General features: G+C 39.1%; 1 protein-coding gene across 4 annotated transcripts in view; it reads right to left on the bottom strand.

Annotated features, from left to right (window-relative positions):
- Positions 1-3,422: 3,422 nt before the first annotated feature.
- TNFAIP8 (TNF alpha induced protein 8) overlaps positions 3,423-17,191 on the bottom strand; it is a 143,670-nt gene continuing 129,901 nt past the window's right edge. For all 4 annotated transcript variants that reach the window (XM_040241693.1, XM_040241694.1, XM_040241691.1 and 1 more), the window contains one exon: positions 3,423-5,284. In XM_040241693.1, the coding sequence (XP_040097627.1) occupies positions 4,719-5,284 (566 nt within the window). In that variant the 3' untranslated portion in view covers positions 3,423-4,718. The remainder of the gene's footprint in view (positions 5,285-17,191) is intronic.

The raw sequence follows: 17,191 nt of genomic DNA, 5'->3' as shown, positions 1-17,191 counted from the left end.
CATTAGATGTCTTATAAATATTTGCATATTTGCTTGGCAAGTATTTACCCTTTAGTGAAAACAAGCGGTCTTAGAAGAGAGCTAACAAGTCACTTAGGATGGATGAGGGTAGGCTGATAAAAGCCCACTTCCAGGAAAATGAAACCTGAGCTTCTTATAAAATGTCAATCATCCCAGATAATGGTGACCATTTAGGTAGGTAAACTCAAGAGTTTTCACTTCTCTGTCTTGTGTTTATACCTCACATCAGGCAGTTTCAAGTGACTTTATACATCTGTAAGCTTTTAAATGGAAAAACCAAAGTACAAAGAAGTATATTGTTTTGGATCATTCTGCAAATCAAACACATACTTTTAAAAATCAAATATTCTTTCCCTGTGTTAAGAACAAACCCCAAGTGCCTGATCAGCCAATTATTTCCACGAGGCAAAAATACAGTTATGCAGTTGTTGGTGGAGAAGGCAAAGAATTTCCTTAGCCACCCATGAAGGAAGATGAGGGGCCTTACCCACTGGCTGGCTACCCTTACAAAGACTGCATGGAAATTTGGTGGACACAGAGCACAATGCTCTATACTTAAGAATATTTTCTGAGGCACAGATGTTTTTCTCTTAACTGTGAATGCTGGCTGACTTGTCTATATCCTTTTTCAGGGCTCAGCAGACAGGATGTCTTGGGAGTAGCTTGTACCCCTATAACTTGGGGCTGATGACTCTTGCTAGATGGAAAATACATCTTTGGCTAGACAGGCATGAATCAATATTATACAAAAATGTTTCCATTTTGGGAAGCTCCCAGAGAGAAACCTGTCTTTCTGGCTCTGGGCACATGCAAGTAACCAGCAGGACACCTCAGTGAAAGAGAAAATGGATTTCCAATAGTTTGCCATGATGGTGATATGAGATTATAAGCTCCTAAATATTTTCCTACTGTCATATTTTGCAAGCAAAAAGTTAACTCATTTTTCTGGTTACTGAATCAGTGATTCATTAGGGGGTTTCTATAAAGACTTAAAATTGAATCACAGCAAGGAAAATTATTTCAGAGCTAGAATAAAATTGTATGTCATAAACAACACTGAGTACTAAAACCTGCTTTGAGCCAAACAAATAATATAGAAGCTTTATGCCCACAAATGCAATAGATCAAGTAAACCAGTGATTTTTTTGAACACTGCAAAGTTCAACTTATTTAGATAATGCTAGTTTGGAAATGCAAGATTGGATAAAAATGTAAAAATAGTATAAATACTATTAGCACGCTAATTTTGCTTTTATTAGGATATTTTAATTTCCTAGCAGTTAAATAGCACTTAACTTTTTACTACAAATATTTCATTGTATGGATGGGCACATTCATCTTACATTTTTTATCTGTATGATAAATTATAACTTAGGTGCTCCCATCAAGTATCTCAAGGATAAATTAAAATGCTCAGTAAGAATCCAATTGATATGTACAGAGCACAGAAAAATGTGACTTTAGTCCTTTAATGGGGAGGAATCCACTAGAAAGTTTAAATTTTCTGTCTTTTCTTTAAGCAGTAACATGGTGGTGGTAGAAAAAAATCTAAAAAAAGAACTGGTTTATGAGAGAAAAAAAGCAGCATTATTTCTGTGCCATTAAAGTTCCTAACATTTGGTCTTCTTTTCACTAATTTTGAGTTCTATATGAAAGATATAGTAACCAGAAAAACACAAGGCTATTTTTAGGCTTACTTGCTCCAATGTTTCCAGTCTCTCAGCCTAGAAAATAATGTTGAAGTTTTAAATCAATGCCATACCTTTTCTGGGGAATACGGTGGTGAACGTCTGCTTGTCTTGGTTGCGTGCACAGAGTGCCATGTGTAACCACAGAAAGACCACCTTGCGGGGGAGGCATAGCATACTGCAGGGGTCCATGTTCAAAGTTATTGTTAACTGGAAGCACCTTGAAGTTCCAGAAGGGACCACAAATTTGAACCATGAAATGCCCCCAAATTAGGAGCCATGTTGAAAAACTTCATTAAGATTTCTTTGCATAAAACCATACCCAGAGCGGGTCAGTCTATATCATTTAAATACCTTCTAAATGCTACTATGTGAAAATCCATTTCAGAAGGACACTGCCCACTCCTCGCTGAGCTAATGATGTTTCTAGGACTTTTTTTTTCTATATCATCATTAAATGAAAATAAGGTTTTATTAATATAAACTGGTTTTGACACCAGACCTATGTGACCTCAGGCAAATTCCCTAGTTTCTCTTGCCTTAGTTTCCTCATCTGTAGAACAGTGAAGGTTGTGGTGAGCATTGAATGAGTTACTATGCCTGGTACATAATATCTACTCTGTAATGTCAGTTGTTAACAGTAGCATTATCACTCACCTAATAAATTAGCTCATAAAGTTTGCAGAGAAGCCATCAGAACAAATTTTTTAAAAATCAATTTTATAATACAATTCATGATTTTTTTCCAAACTGTAATAAAAATATTCAGTTTTTCATAAGACCCTAAAATGACTATGAACTTGGCTCAAAATTATCTATCCTAAGCACATCTGCGTTCTTTCCAGCTTTCCAGCTCAAATAAATTCATGCACAAAGGGAGTCCTGTTGCATCAGAAATGAACTTGCTGATGAAAACTGACACTGATCCTTCTGAGTCATACCTTCCAGGCACAGGATGGGTAAGGAGATGGGTTCCCTCAGAAGATGATGCTGAAACAGGGGAGCAAACAGGTTCCCCTGCTTCAAGATACTCCTCACTGCCTCCCTTCTGTGTGAGATTCAGGGCTGCTCTTCCCCTAACCCACACACATCTGACTGCCATCCTGCAGGTACAAATTTATGATCCCAAAGTGTCCAGACTCATCTAAATTTATTCCTAGGTGTTCTTGCTCTCTGGTTGGTCCTGTTTATAGCTAGAGATGACCAAGAAGCATCCGCCAGCTGCCTGGGTACTCCATTTTCTACACTCCCCCTGCTGAGGGAATCCGGTAGAACACAGAATGCCCTAGATCAGTAGCTTCCACATAACACATTCTTGGTTTTCCCAGAGCTGGTCAAGAAAGGCTGCTAAACTAAATCTGTAAGCTATTTAGCAGTCTCTGAAGCTAGAGGGACCAATTCTGCAATCACTATGCTATTGCTATAACTTACAGTGGTCACCTACTGGCCCAGGGAAGGGAGGATGGTAATTTCAGTTCAAATTTTGGTGTCAGGATTTAATACCAAATAGGAAGAGACTGTTTTCCTCTGTTGCTTGACTCAGACAAGCATGCGAGGGTCCCAGAGAAAGCTACCACCTCCTTTAGCCTATAGCAAATTTTAGTTGTAGGATCTTTGCTGGTAAGCTATTATTTTAACATAAATGTTCTGGGAGGAAGGCAAATTCAAGGCAAAGGAGTACACTAAATCACAGGCATAATGACAATGCAAATATTTAATGCTGGTGACCAAGTCTGTTATTTCCTAGGAGACAGAGTTAGCCAGCAGGTTTCTATTTCTTTTTCACAAAATAAGCAAATGCTTACTTTATCATTCATACATACAAAATTATATATAAACAACACACAAACTGCTTGGAATGCAAATATTCTTTGGTTTACTCATCAAAACAGCAAATAACAAAACAGCAAAATCTTATCAGTTAAATAAAAAAGTAACACTTTATTTACCTATCAAACCTTACTAAACTTTGAAATGCATTCATTCTCATGTTCTTGTAGCAAGATTCGTTCTTCCCTTCTGCCTCTCCTCCTCCTAAATTAAATTATTCTGATGGGCTCATCACTAAAGTATAGATTGTTTTATCATTCTGAAAAGCACTTACTTTTTATAGTCCCAATATCAGGAATGATCTACATCTTCTCTTGTTTCTTACATTTAAAATAGATATGAAAAATGGAGATTCCATCAGCACATTTTCAAGATGACATACAAGCTAAGCCCTCAGCAAGCATTTCAAGGCAAATGCCATGTCATTTTGGGGAATTTTCATGTTTGAGGAAGTATTACCGTTGCTACTAAGAAACAGGACTTGATTCCGGAAGCATAGTCTTACGTTAGACTAAATTATTCATAACATCAAATACAATTGATTTCTAGAATATTGATTTCAGAGAAGCAGTTTTCTATTTTTCTGAGGGTTCAATCTGACTGTCTTAATACTTGAATGTCTTAGTTCTTAATTAAGATGGAATTTTTGAGTGTCAATTAGAAAGTCTTAAACAAAAGAATCTTTAACAAAAGGTAAACTTGAAAATGGAATTGTTTCAAAAGGAGAAATGACAGTAACAGAGGGTTCTTGGCTTTTTAAAAGAGGTACACTTACATAATAAGGAATAAAGGTGAACCAAAATAAACAACTGTGTACACGTTAGAAATATCCAATGTGCCACCAACACAACAACTGCCCTAAAAAAAAGATGTCTTGAGGTTTGGAGCCACACGTATCTTTCTTTATATAACTCTGTATTTGCATCATGCAACCATACATCTTTCCCAGGATCTGTTAACTGTTGGGAAGCTTTTAACCAGAATATTTGGCAATACATTTTTCTTCAAAAAAAAAAACAAGCCTCATAAAACATTACTATTAATGTCTGACGACTGAATTGGGCAAAGTCTTTCTGAAATATGTGTAACCTTTTAAAACATTCTTCTTTTTTCCTTCATAAATCAGCAGCGCTCCATCTTCAAATAAATCATGAGCAGTCACAACCTCAACTCACATGCTCATATGTTCTCTTCATCCAACATTTTGTTGATACCATCACACAATTTCTGTAAGTGGGGTTTAAAATTTCCAAAGGGATTATACAAGGCCGCCAAGAAATCACAATCTGAGAAGTGATCAAAGACGTTGTTAACGCGTCCGTGTGACTTGGCGGTGAGGTGACGCTGGATGATCTGGTGCAGCATCTCTCTGCACTCGTTCAACAGCTTGGACAGCACGTTCCGGTCAAAGGTGAAGTCCACCTGGTGGAAACTGACCACCGTCATTGCAAGCTGATGAACTTTCTTCTTGAATTTCTCCATCAGTGCCAGCTCATCTTGGTTGAACTGGTTGTTCCTGTAAAGGATGGCCAGCTTGATGACGGTTTTGATGAGGTTTTTGATGATTTTCTCTGCCTCCTTCTTGTTCTGGGTGTACTCCTTGGTCACCCTGTAGAGCTCATCTAGCACTTCACTGCTTGTGTCGTCGATGAGGGTGGTTGCAATGGACTTGGATGCCATTTTGCCCAAGATCTTCTTCTGTGCCTGAACGGCCAGGTTTTTGGAATTAAAGACATCTGTAGCCACTGAAAACAAAAGGGGAGGGGGGAGATAAAAATTCAGTAAAGACCAGCGAGAGGAGCAAATTAAAAATCTCATCTGGCGGAGTACTTTCCTTCTGATGTTCCCACTCTATGGTTTGCCTCCCACCTACTAACATTAGCTCTTGGTTCAGAAAGGAACTAAAATAATTTTCCTACATTTGGGGGGCAGAATTAGGTTCTCACTGGTGAAATTAATGGATGGCTATGCATAATGTTGAAGGTTTTTTGGCAATTCAAGTATTTTACTTATACCTTCTGCTTTATAGCCAATACTTCATTTAGAAGTTAAAGGGCTCCGGGAGAGGGGGATGGGAGAAGGATAAATAAGGAACTTTGGATTATCACACACATTACTATATATAAAGTAGATCATTAAGGACTTACACACCAAGTACCCTAGCACGGGGATCCCTACTCAATATTCTGTAACAATCCATACAGGAAAAAAATCTGAAAAAGAATATATGTATATGTATAACTAAATCACTTTGCTGTACACCAGGAACTAATATAATGCTGTCAATCAACTATACTCCAATAATATTTTTAAAAACCTAAATTAAAAAAAAAAGAAGTTAAAGGGCTCTGATTATAAAGATAGTATGTCTCACGAGGAGTAAGTTTTTATGCAATTTTCCCCTAGTTTAAATTTTATAAGAATCACATAAGGAATATAAAGTCAATTCCACAATTGTTCCCCAAGCAACAGTAAGTGAGAACAATTTAAAGAAATCCTTTTAAATGTAAAAGGAAAAAAGTGACACAGCCAAGATACTGAATAAATTGATAAATTCAATTTGGAAGCTAATCAAAAGGAAAACCTTGCTCTGTAGTCCAAAATTTGCAAAAAGTCAAATTTCCTGAGCCACTGGTCAGCACCTACCAGTTTGATCATCCTAACCACACTGAGTGTCAACTCTCCAGAGTGGAGTGTTGGAAAGAAATATTCTCTGGAGAACTCATTGTCACTTGCTATATCTAATGAATGGCCACTGTGCCCTTTACATTTTTATATGATATGAGGAAATAACCCTTCGGTATGAGCAATGAAATGTGCCACATGAAGAATACACTTTGAGAAAGCAGACCCTTAGAGTTCACTTCTGGAATTATCATAACTTAACTGGACAGAGATTAAACATACAATTAGAGTTGTATGTATTAAGTATTAATAAGACACTGTGATGCTCTCTATAGCCAGTCAGTGAATATGCTCAATAAATGTTTACTCCCCAAATCAAGTTTAGTTTTTCTCGTCTCCAGAATTCTCCCCCACTTTGTGCATGCTGCTCCACGCTGCTCCACAACCGTGCTCCCTCCCTCTTCTCCGAGGTGCCTGAGTGTAGGAAAGCGGTCACTCAGTAATGAAAGATGAAAAGCTTAAAAATACAGATATGCAGGAATGAGTCAGGGCATCAGTGATATTATTAGAAATAATTAGGAAATTATTTCTAGCTTGAACATGTTAGCAACATTAGAAAACAAAAAGGTAGCTGCTTTCCAAGTCCAGGCTGGGAAGGTCTATAAGAAAGTAACTCCCTCAATGTGGAACTGCCATGTCAGATTTGAAATCAGGGCCAAAAGTAGCTCATGGTATACAGTGCAAGTAGCTGTGAGTTACCTAATTACCAGGATGTCATTCAGAACTTTACACGGCCATACACCCTGAAAGAATATCTTGATGGAACTAGAGATGGTCCTCTCACAAATGTCGATATTTAAACTCGTGAAACATGAACTGAAACTGCAGAACTGAAATAGATTTTGAGAAAGAAATGGAAAGTGAAAAGCCACGAGGAACAGCCAACTTGTTGAAAGTTTTCAGGCTTTTTAATACTTTGATCATTTAAGTAGTAGTTCATTATTCATTCCTACTTTTCAATGGTTTCCAAGAGTGCATGGCCTCACACTAAAGAATTTATGTCAAAATGAATGTCGCTCATTCATGTAGTTAGTATTATCAAATTAATAAGACCAAGGACCATCTTCCATGACTGACCTTAAGACACAGACCTCTACAAATAATAAACTTGATTTACATAGGAAGGGATACCCCCAAATTTTCAGACACACTAGGATTTCAGGAATTTATTTTATATAAAGTTGAAAGGTTATTCTGTTTCTCTTTGCAACCCCATGACTGTACCCTGCCAGGCTCCCCTGTCCATGGGATTCTCCAGGCAAGAATACTGGAATAGGTTGCCATTCCCTTCTCCAGGGGATCTTCCTGACCCAGGAATCAAATCTGGATCTCCTGCATTACAGGCAGATTCTTTACTGTCTGAGTTACCAGGGAAGCCCATACACTATATAAGAAGGGATACTCCCAAACTTTCAGATACACAGTAACTAATTAGGATTTCAGCAATTTATTTTATATAAATTTGAAAAGCTATTGTTTTTAATTAATTAGAATGTGGCACAGTCTAGAAACATCCCATCAGGAATTTACTGCAATGCCTATGAAATGGCAATACAATACATTCTGAAATAACCCAAACCAGAGAGAGAGAGTTCGAAAGACTCTCCTGTGCTCCTCTTTCCAAGGCTGGACTTGCAAGTTTGTACCTCTAGTAGGCTACTTTTTTAAATTAAACCTAAATGTCCCATTTAATTGCAAATAAAGACAGTAATAACTCTCTGGTGTAGCACATTTAACTTCTTGCAAGAGAAAGGCTGCTTGCCCAAGAAGCAAGATCGTTCCTCATTTACTGAGAACCAAATCTGAACCAGGACAGAGAAGTTGATCTCTGAGGCTTTCACATTCATTTCAGAGGAACTTCAAACCCTGCTCCAGAAATACAGCAGCAGCTTCACACTTGCGTTTTACCCTCTGGATTATATCCAGTACAGTCATCTTTGAAAATGAGGATGAAGCTGTTGCTCCCTGCTCCGTGGGGAAGACACACATGCAGTACATTTCTTTCCATTAGTGAAGGCCTTTTCAGGGCCAGCTGGGAGTTGTGGCTGAGAGTTGCTGGCCAGGATTGTGTGGTCTGTGATCATGAAATATGATTGCTTTTTTTCCTTGCAAATTAGCTGCCTTTAGCCACTCCTGCTCAGGCTTGTTTGTCAGCACTACACCCTCCACTAGATCGATGAAATGTCTGGTGTATGTCACAGCTAGTCCTGGACCACATTTTTCTGCTTCACAATCCTCGTCCCTGAGTGATCTCATCCACTCCCATGGCTTCAGATATCACCCACAGGCCAACGACTCCACCGTTGCAACTCAGCCCTGACCTCCTTTCCAGACTCACTTTGCAAACACACTCAAGGATTTTCTTTTCCTTGGCTATTGTGCAGGCATCTCAAATGTACCATGTCCAAAACTGAATCCTTGATTCTTTCCTGTCCCCAGATTGCTACTCCCCGACTCTTTACTATCTGAATTAACAGCATCCCTTCTATCCATGTGCTCAAGTCAGAGACCTGGGAGTTGTTCACCATACCATCCCCTCCCTTACCTAGTCCAGTACCAAGTTCTTTCCATTCTACCTTCCTCCAATTCTCTAAATCCTATTCACTTCCCTCTATCTCCATGGACCACAGCCCCAGTCCAAGCCCCTTCCCAATCTCTTCCCACACAGCAGCCAGGGTTTTTATGTAAATCTGAAAACGATGCTTCACTTAAATTCTCTGCTAACCATCATACTTCCTTGTTCCTAAAATCTTCATCATTTACTTACATTTTCATTGTCTTATTTTACTAGAATCTACGCACTTTGAGAGCAGAAGTTGTGTATCGTATTCACTGTGTCGCCCCTCTAGGCCGTACCTGACACTTTTGACAGCAGCAGAAGTTAACTGCCCCTCTCTCTTCACTATCTTTAAACACTTCTCCATGAAAACACGCTGACCTGAGAAATGAGAGCCCTAATTACATATGAGGGTGCTTTGTTGTAAAAGCTAGAGAAACAGTTATCTTCTTTACCTGGTTAAATATGTGGTCTCCTTCTTTTGCAGTGCACCTCAGACTGTAGTTTCTCTTATTGTCATCAACCAGTTCTTTAGAAAAGCAAGATTTAGCAACTTAAGTATCCATTAACAGATGAATGGATAAAGATGTGGTACATGTATGCAATGGAATATTACTCAACCATAAAAAAGAAAGAAATATTACCATTTGCATCAACATGGATAGACCTAGAGATTATCATACTAAGTGATATGATATCATTCATATGTGTGGAGTCTATAAAAAAAAGTATATAAATGAACTTATTTACAAAACAGAAATAGACTCACAGTCATAGAAAACAAACGTATGGCTACCAGAGAGGATGCGGGAGAGAATGAACTAGGAGTATGAGATAAACATACATCTGTGAGTGTGCTCAGTCACTCAGTCATGGCTGACTTTTTGCGACCCCGTGGCCTGCAGCCTGCCAGGCTAGTCTGTCCATGGAATTTTTCATGGCAAGAATACTTCACTATAGTATAATGAACCCAACAGTGGGTTGCTATTTTCTACTCTGGGGGATCTTCCAAACCCAGGGATCGAACTCACGTTTCCTGCATCTTCTGCATCGGCAGGTGGCTTCTTTACCACTGTGCCAGCTGGGAAGCCCCTAATATATATGTGCTACCTACTGTACAGCACAGAGAACTATATTCACTGTCTCATAACAATCTATAATGGAAAATAATCTGAACGTATGTAATTGAATATATATTACTCTACTGTACATGTGAAGTTAATATAACTTTGCAGATTAACTATAATTTTTTTAAATGTAAACATTAAAAAAATAAAAAGGAAAGACTTATTATGTACAATGGGAAAACCTCAAAGGACAATAATACAAATATTTAGTGTAAAAGCAAGGTGCAGTGATTCTGTCTTGAGCTACAGTGGAAGATTAAACATACACCCACCTTTCCCTCTGTCTTGATCTGTGATGAAACATATAACCAAAGGTATGCCTGGGAAGCAACTGAGATATATGAATAGATGTTCTCAAAGAAGAAAGTGCTAGAAGTACTGATTTACTTGAGTTTGAGAATACACATATATGTTGTTGACTAATGAGAAATGATGCTTTATATATATATAAAGGATTACCACGACATCAAAACTATTTAAGATAGTTTACAGAAATAGGTGTGACTGCTATTTGACATCTGCTTATCTTGCTGCCTCTCCTCTATGTCTTTACATATCCTTTCTTAGCTTAATCAAATAGTCTATTTTGACAATGTTTGTTGTAAGGCAAACTGATTTTTAGGGAATACTGGTTTTAGTATCAACAATTATAAATTTGGAGATAAATACTGCTGTCAAAACTATAATGACCCCTTTATACAAGGAAAAAAAAAGTGCTCAGAAGGGGAAAAAAAACCCAAACCTTTTCATGACATTAATGAATGAAAACCTATAGTTTTCTGAAATTAACAACAGTTACCCATAACATTCAAAAAACTAAGATCATGGCATCCAGTTCCATCACTTCATGGCAAATAGATGGGGAAACAATGGAAACAGTGACAGACTTTATTTTCTTGGGCTCCAAAATCACTGCAGATGGTGACTACAGCCATGAAATTAAAAGATGCTTGCTCCTTGGAAGAAAAGCTATGACAAACCTAGACAGCATATTAAAAAGCAGAGACATTACTTTGCCGACAAAGGTCCATCTAGTCAAGGCTATGGTTTTTCCAGTAGTTATGTATGGATGTGAGAGTTGGACCATAAAGAAGGCTGAGCGCTAAGAATTGATGCTTTTGAATTGTGGTGTTGGAGAAGACTCTTGAGAGTCCCTTGGACTCCAAAGAGATCAAACCACTCAATCCTAAAGGAAATCAATCCTGAATATTCATTGGAAGGACTGATTCTGAAGCTAAAGCTCCAATTCTTTGACCACCTGATGTGAAGAGCCAATTCATTAGAAAAAACCCTGATGCTGGGAAAGATTGAAGGCAAGAGGAGAAGGATATGACCAAGGATGAGATGGTTGGATGGCATCACCAATTCAATGGACATGAGTTTAAGCAAGCTCTGGGAGATGGTGAAGGACAGGGAAGCCTGGCACGCTGCAGTCCATGGGGTCACCAAAAGTCGGACATGACTAAGTGACTGGACAACAACCACAAAACCCGTAACGTTGGCTTCCCAGGCGCCTCAGTGGTAAAGAGTCCACCCGCAGTGCATGAGACACAAGGGACACAGGTTAGATCCCTGGGTCGGAAGATCCCCTGGAGGCGGGCACAGCAACCCACTCCAGTGTTCTCGCCTGGAGAATCCCATGGACAGAGGAACCTGGCAGGCTGTAGTCTACAAGGTCACAAAGATTCAGACATGACTGAAGTGACTGCACACACACACACATAACGTTATCCCAATTAAGAAATTGCTAATATAGTGAAGTACTCAAGTCACTTTCTTCATAACCTCACCTGCAAACACATAATTTCTTTACCCATGAAATTTGTTATACTTGGAACTTTGAAATGGTGACTACAGATGCATGTATATGTCATTACTAATTCTTGCCTAGTTAAAATTTGATCCAGAGGGCCCAGTATTAGGAAGGATGGAAAAGAAAACAATTTGGACAGCATGTCTGGCTGCTGTGGTCTGTTAACAGAAGTTCTTTAAACTAACGTGTAAAACCTTAGCTCTCTTGCATTTGAATTACTCCAAATCTAAATAGGGCTTAGTAAAAAGACTGCTTTGGGGATATACAAGTGGCCATAACCAACAGTAAACACTTCACAAGAGGTCAAATGGCTAAGAGTTGACCCCCTATATCAGGATTTGATAGTGCTCTAGGAGGAAAGAAAGGAATTGTGGAGCCCCTGGTGATGTATCTGTGACACCAGCCTCCACACAAACATTCCAGAGTGGAAAATTCAACAGGATAGAGAAGAAACAACAACAAAAGAAAGAAAAAGAGAGTGAGGGGTGAGGAGAGGGCCACAGCCAGCAGAAGCAGCAGAGATTCAGACTGCGAGAGGGGCTGGCCCTGGAAGGGCCAGAAGCAATGGCCATAGCAGCAAGCAGAGGCAGTCTTATCCAGAGAGAAAAGACGAGTGCCAGGAACTTTAATCCCTTATCACCTTCAGGCCACACAGATGGGGACCCTTACACAAAAGAATATACTCTTGGGAAAATCAATACTTCTAAGGTTCTTAACCTGATGTTGAATGCAAATTTGGGGGAGCATGCATTTTGCTGACCCCAAGTGCTTGAAAACCAGTGGTGTGCCTCATCACAGGGACAAGCTAAGTCATTCACTCTGTGTCTCCTCCTTTTAGAAAAGCACGTGCTCATTTTAAAAGGCAACATATTAAAGAAGACAAATGTCAGAGAAGACAGTGACACGTCAATGTATGGCAAAACCAATACAGAATTGTAAAGTAAAATAAAAAATAAATAAAAAAATAATAAAGGGGGGTAAAAGAAAAAATAAATCACTGGATGGCTTTTAATGGAGTCCTGGAAATTGTAAAGCACCCCCTTGCAGATTCCTTTCCTTGTTCTGCACACGGTTGATTCACAGCTCTTAAGCAAGTCTGCAGTTGCAAGCAAGTATTGCAGTTGGCTCTTAGCCACAGAGATACAGATAAATTCTGTCTACTGGAGGTGCAATTGCTTCCTCATTTCCTTGTCTGCCTGTGTGGTACATAGCATTCTCCTTTGAAAGGATCATCAGAGCTGACTGATTCCTCATTAATGAACGAGTTAAGCAATATCTTTGTCATGTCCATTTTGTATTTTTGTGAGTCACGGGTTGATCTTAAAAATATACCCTTTAACACATAATAGAATTTTCCCCGCAAAACCATGTGAAGTAAAAACAAAACAAAACTGCAGTACACATCATTCTTTAGAGAGAACTCATACACATTTCCTGTGGCAACTAATTTTTCCAGGGTCCTGGAAGAGTGTATTAATAAAAGTCCAATATTCTGTAGCTAACGGTTCCATGAAGCCATAGAGCTTAGGGATACGATGGGCTTCCCAGGTGGCTCAGTGGTAAAGAACCTGCCTGCTACTGCAGGCAGACAGAGGAGACGCGGCTTCAATCCCTGGATAGTGAATCGCCTGGAGGAGGAAATGGCAACCTACTCAATATTCTTGCCTGGAAAATCCTGTGGACAGAGGAACCTGGCAGGCTACAGTCCATGGGACTGCAAAGTGTTGGACACAACTGAGTGATGGAGCAGGTACAGGGATATGAGACTCAATTTCTCTATCTACAAGATGGGATTAATGATCTCCACCAACTGGAGTTGCTGCAAAGATAAAAGGACATGGACTACAGAGGAAGACCTCACAGAATACCCGGCACAGAAGTTTCCTCACAGGTTTGCTTAAAGAAGCCAACAAATTAAACTTCAAATACCTTCTGACGCTCCCTAGTACTGAATGGCATTTGGTGAAAATCAATCAACTCCTTCTGGACTCAATATGGAAATACAAAATGCTTAGAAATGCATAAATGCCTGATGACTGTATGAAGACACAGACTTCACATACTTTAGTGAATAAAGAGTTAATAGAATATTTTCCATGATGACATTAAAAAAACCTAACATATATTAAATTTTTCTTTATCAGGGAATTTCTTTCTCTCTCTCTTTTATTTCAGGTAGATTTCAGTACCACCAGGACTCTAATAAGTAACACAGGTACATTTTGTCTAGGGAAAACTGGCCCATGGAGAACAGAATCAAACCCTGAGGAGAGGAAAAAAGACAAACAGTATCAAACATCCTCACAAAGCTGTGTGATAGTGGATAAAATCTAAAAGGAAATGGGCCAAATATAAAGCCAAAGTGAAAACCCACAGCAGACAACAAGATTACTCCATGAAGTCACAGCTTCACCCCCAGACTTTCCAAAGCTTTCCAGAAAACCAGAGACGCCAAGGCAGAGCTTCCTGCCAGGTAAGAACAGAATGAATGGAAACACAAGATCAAGGTCAAGAGTCCTGGGTCTTAGACTTGGCTGCAATTTGGTTTTCTCATCTACTAAGTGGGGCATCATTTCAAGGTGGTCGGGCTTAAGTCAGACTTGTGTGTGTGTGTGCTAAGTCACTCGGTCGTGTCTGACTCTTTGCGACCTGATGGACTGTAGCCTGCCAGGCTCCTCTGTCTGTAGGATTCTCCAGCCAAGAATACTGGAGTGGGTTGTCATTTCCTTTTCTAGGGGATCTTCCCAACCCAGCAACTGAACCTGGGTCTCTTATATCTCTTGCATTGGCTGATGGGTTCTTTATCATTAAAAGTCAGAAAACTCCAGCAGTGTGCTTCTGGGCTCATGACTACAGATCACACACACACACACAGAGTTTTGCTTCCTTATTTAATACACTTGAGGTAGAGAAGCAGGAATTCAAATCCAATATTTGCACACACTGTGTTCTTTCTACTCGTTTCTCCTTATATCTTCTATTTTCCAAATTTGTGGACAAGAGAAATTATGTCCTGAAGAAAACACTGGGAAGCTTTTCCCCTGTGTAGTCTTGAGCTGTTTTTGTTGTTTTAATTCTGGAATCTTTTCATTTTGACTTTGGGTTCAGTTGTATGTTTTTGATACCTGTGGCTTAATTTTGTGATTTTGAAATTGAAAATGTCATTTCCTAAGTTTCAATACCATTAACTCCATATTAGATTCCATCTCTGCTTTTTTGTTATCGTTTTGTTTTTTCCAGTTAATTTGCTCCATAAATCATGAGATGACTTGATCGCTTTCTAGAAAGCATAAACTCCGACAAGATAATAACCAGGGTTGGAAGAAAGTTTGATGATATCTTTATGAAGGGGTATGGTTGGATTCCATGGAATGTCAGTCTTGTAAATATTAGAACAGAGATTACAGGAATAGAAATGGATTTTGTGGCTACTCAGAGTGAGAGGTTAACAGTCACGAGAACCCACTGGCTAGTCACTGTATTTGGAACTTAATACCACATTATCCCCAGAACTGCCTAGAATCTGCACTATCTTACTGAAGCTTCACAACAATCTGGGGGGGGGGGTGGTGGTGGTTATTATCCCCATTTACAGATATGGTAAATGAGGCCCAGAGAAATTAAGTTGCTTTCTCAAGGTCGTACAGTCAGTAAGTGGAAGAGATGAACTTGATCCCAGATATGTCTAACTCCAATCTATTCTCTTAAGAGTTCTTCTATACCATATAAGCATAAAAACAAAACAAAACAACAACAAAAAAACTCTTCCTTGAAGTATGGGAATGGGAATACCTAATAATATTTGAAAAAGTGAAATGAAATAAAAGAGAAATAAAAAAAGATTACCAGGTCTTCTCTGGGGGTAAGAAATGGACTCAATAAAATAGATCAATCCAGCTGGGTTTGAAATAGCCTGTATTTCTAGGGAAAACCCAGAGTAGTTTCAAAACATTTTAAAATGAAATTAAAAAAAACAATATGCTTACATTACTCAAAAGACATAATATAAATATTTAAAGTGAGAAGTCCCACTTTCAGCTTTGCTGCCTGCTGAACAGTCCTGACCCTGACCACTGCTTTCCAGAGACAGCTATCCTTTTGGTATCCTTTCAGAGTTGCCGTCTTCTCTGCACAGATGAGCACATATATGGATAGACAGATACTGAGCAGGGTGAAGAGGCTTTTGTTGTTGTTCAGTCACTAAGGCGTGTCTGACTCGTGGCGACCCCATGGATTGCAGCATGCCAGGCTTCCGTTCCTTCACTATCTCCCGGAGTTTGCTCAAATTCATATCCACTGAGTTGGTGATGCTATCTAACCATCTCATCCTCTGTCTCCCCTTTCTTCTCTAGCCTTCAATCTTTCCCAGCATCAGGGTCTTTTCCAGTGAGTCGGTTCTTCACGTCAGGTAGCCAAAGTGTTGGAGCTTCAGCTTCAACATCAGTTCTTCCAATAAGTATTCAGAGTTGATTTCCTTTAGAATCGACCGGTTTGATCTCCTTGTTGCCCAGGAGACTCCTAAGAGTTTTCTCCAGAATCACAATTCAAAAGCATCAGTTCTTCAGTGCTCAGCTTTCTTTACACTCCAACTCTCACATCCGTATATGATTACCAGGAAAACGATAGCTTTGACTATACAGATTTCTATCGTTGGCAAAGTGATGTCTTTGCTTTTTAATATGCTGTCTAGGTTTGTTATAGCTTTCCTTCCAAAGAGCAAGTGTCTTTTAATTTCATGGTTGCAGTCACTGTCCACAGTGATTTTTGAATCCAAAAAAATAAAATTTGTCACTGCTTCCACTTTTTCCCCTTCTATTTGCCATGAAGTGATGGGACCAAATCCCATGATCTTAGTTTTCTGAATGTTGAGTTTTAAGCCAGCTTTATCACTCTCCTCTTTCACCCTCATCAAGAGGCATTAAGAAGTCTTCAGGTTTGTAATTCTTATTAATGCTATTTTTGAGTGATGAGAGACTAAACCGAGTAATTCCAATTTATGAAATTCTGTAATTCCTTGCATGACTAAGACATAAAATGGTGAGATGCCAGAGGCACATGGCTGTTATCTTTATTCCCATTCACGTGATAGCAATAAGAGTACTTCAGTGAGTGGTGGGAAGGTAGCAAGGTTGAAACAGAGGTCTTTACTTAACTGGGGCAGGGGGAGGTTATGATTAGAGAAGTTGTGCAGTTTATCATCCTAATGGGATCCCTCTGCAAAGGGTACTATTAGCAATTACGCTCTGACAACAAATCTGTGCCTCTTCCAACAGGTAAATGTAAGTGGTCACTAAAGACTACTTAAGTACTGAAGCACAAAAGGCACTCAAGACTAAATAAGAAAGGGTCAAAAGTCAGGGTTACCCAAATATTTAGGACCTGAGAAATTTCTTGGGAACCCCACATGAGCACTAACCAGCTTTTATTCTGAATTATGTTAAAAACAAAACCCCAATTCTTCAAGAAGTTA

This window comes from Oryx dammah, unplaced genomic scaffold (genome assembly GCF_014754425.2).
Source record: "Oryx dammah isolate SB20612 unplaced genomic scaffold, SCBI_Odam_1.1 HiC_scaffold_5, whole genome shotgun sequence".
In the NCBI taxonomy this organism is placed as follows: Eukaryota; Metazoa; Chordata; class Mammalia; order Artiodactyla; family Bovidae; genus Oryx; species Oryx dammah.
This window is presented reverse-complemented; position numbering and strand designations above follow the sequence as displayed.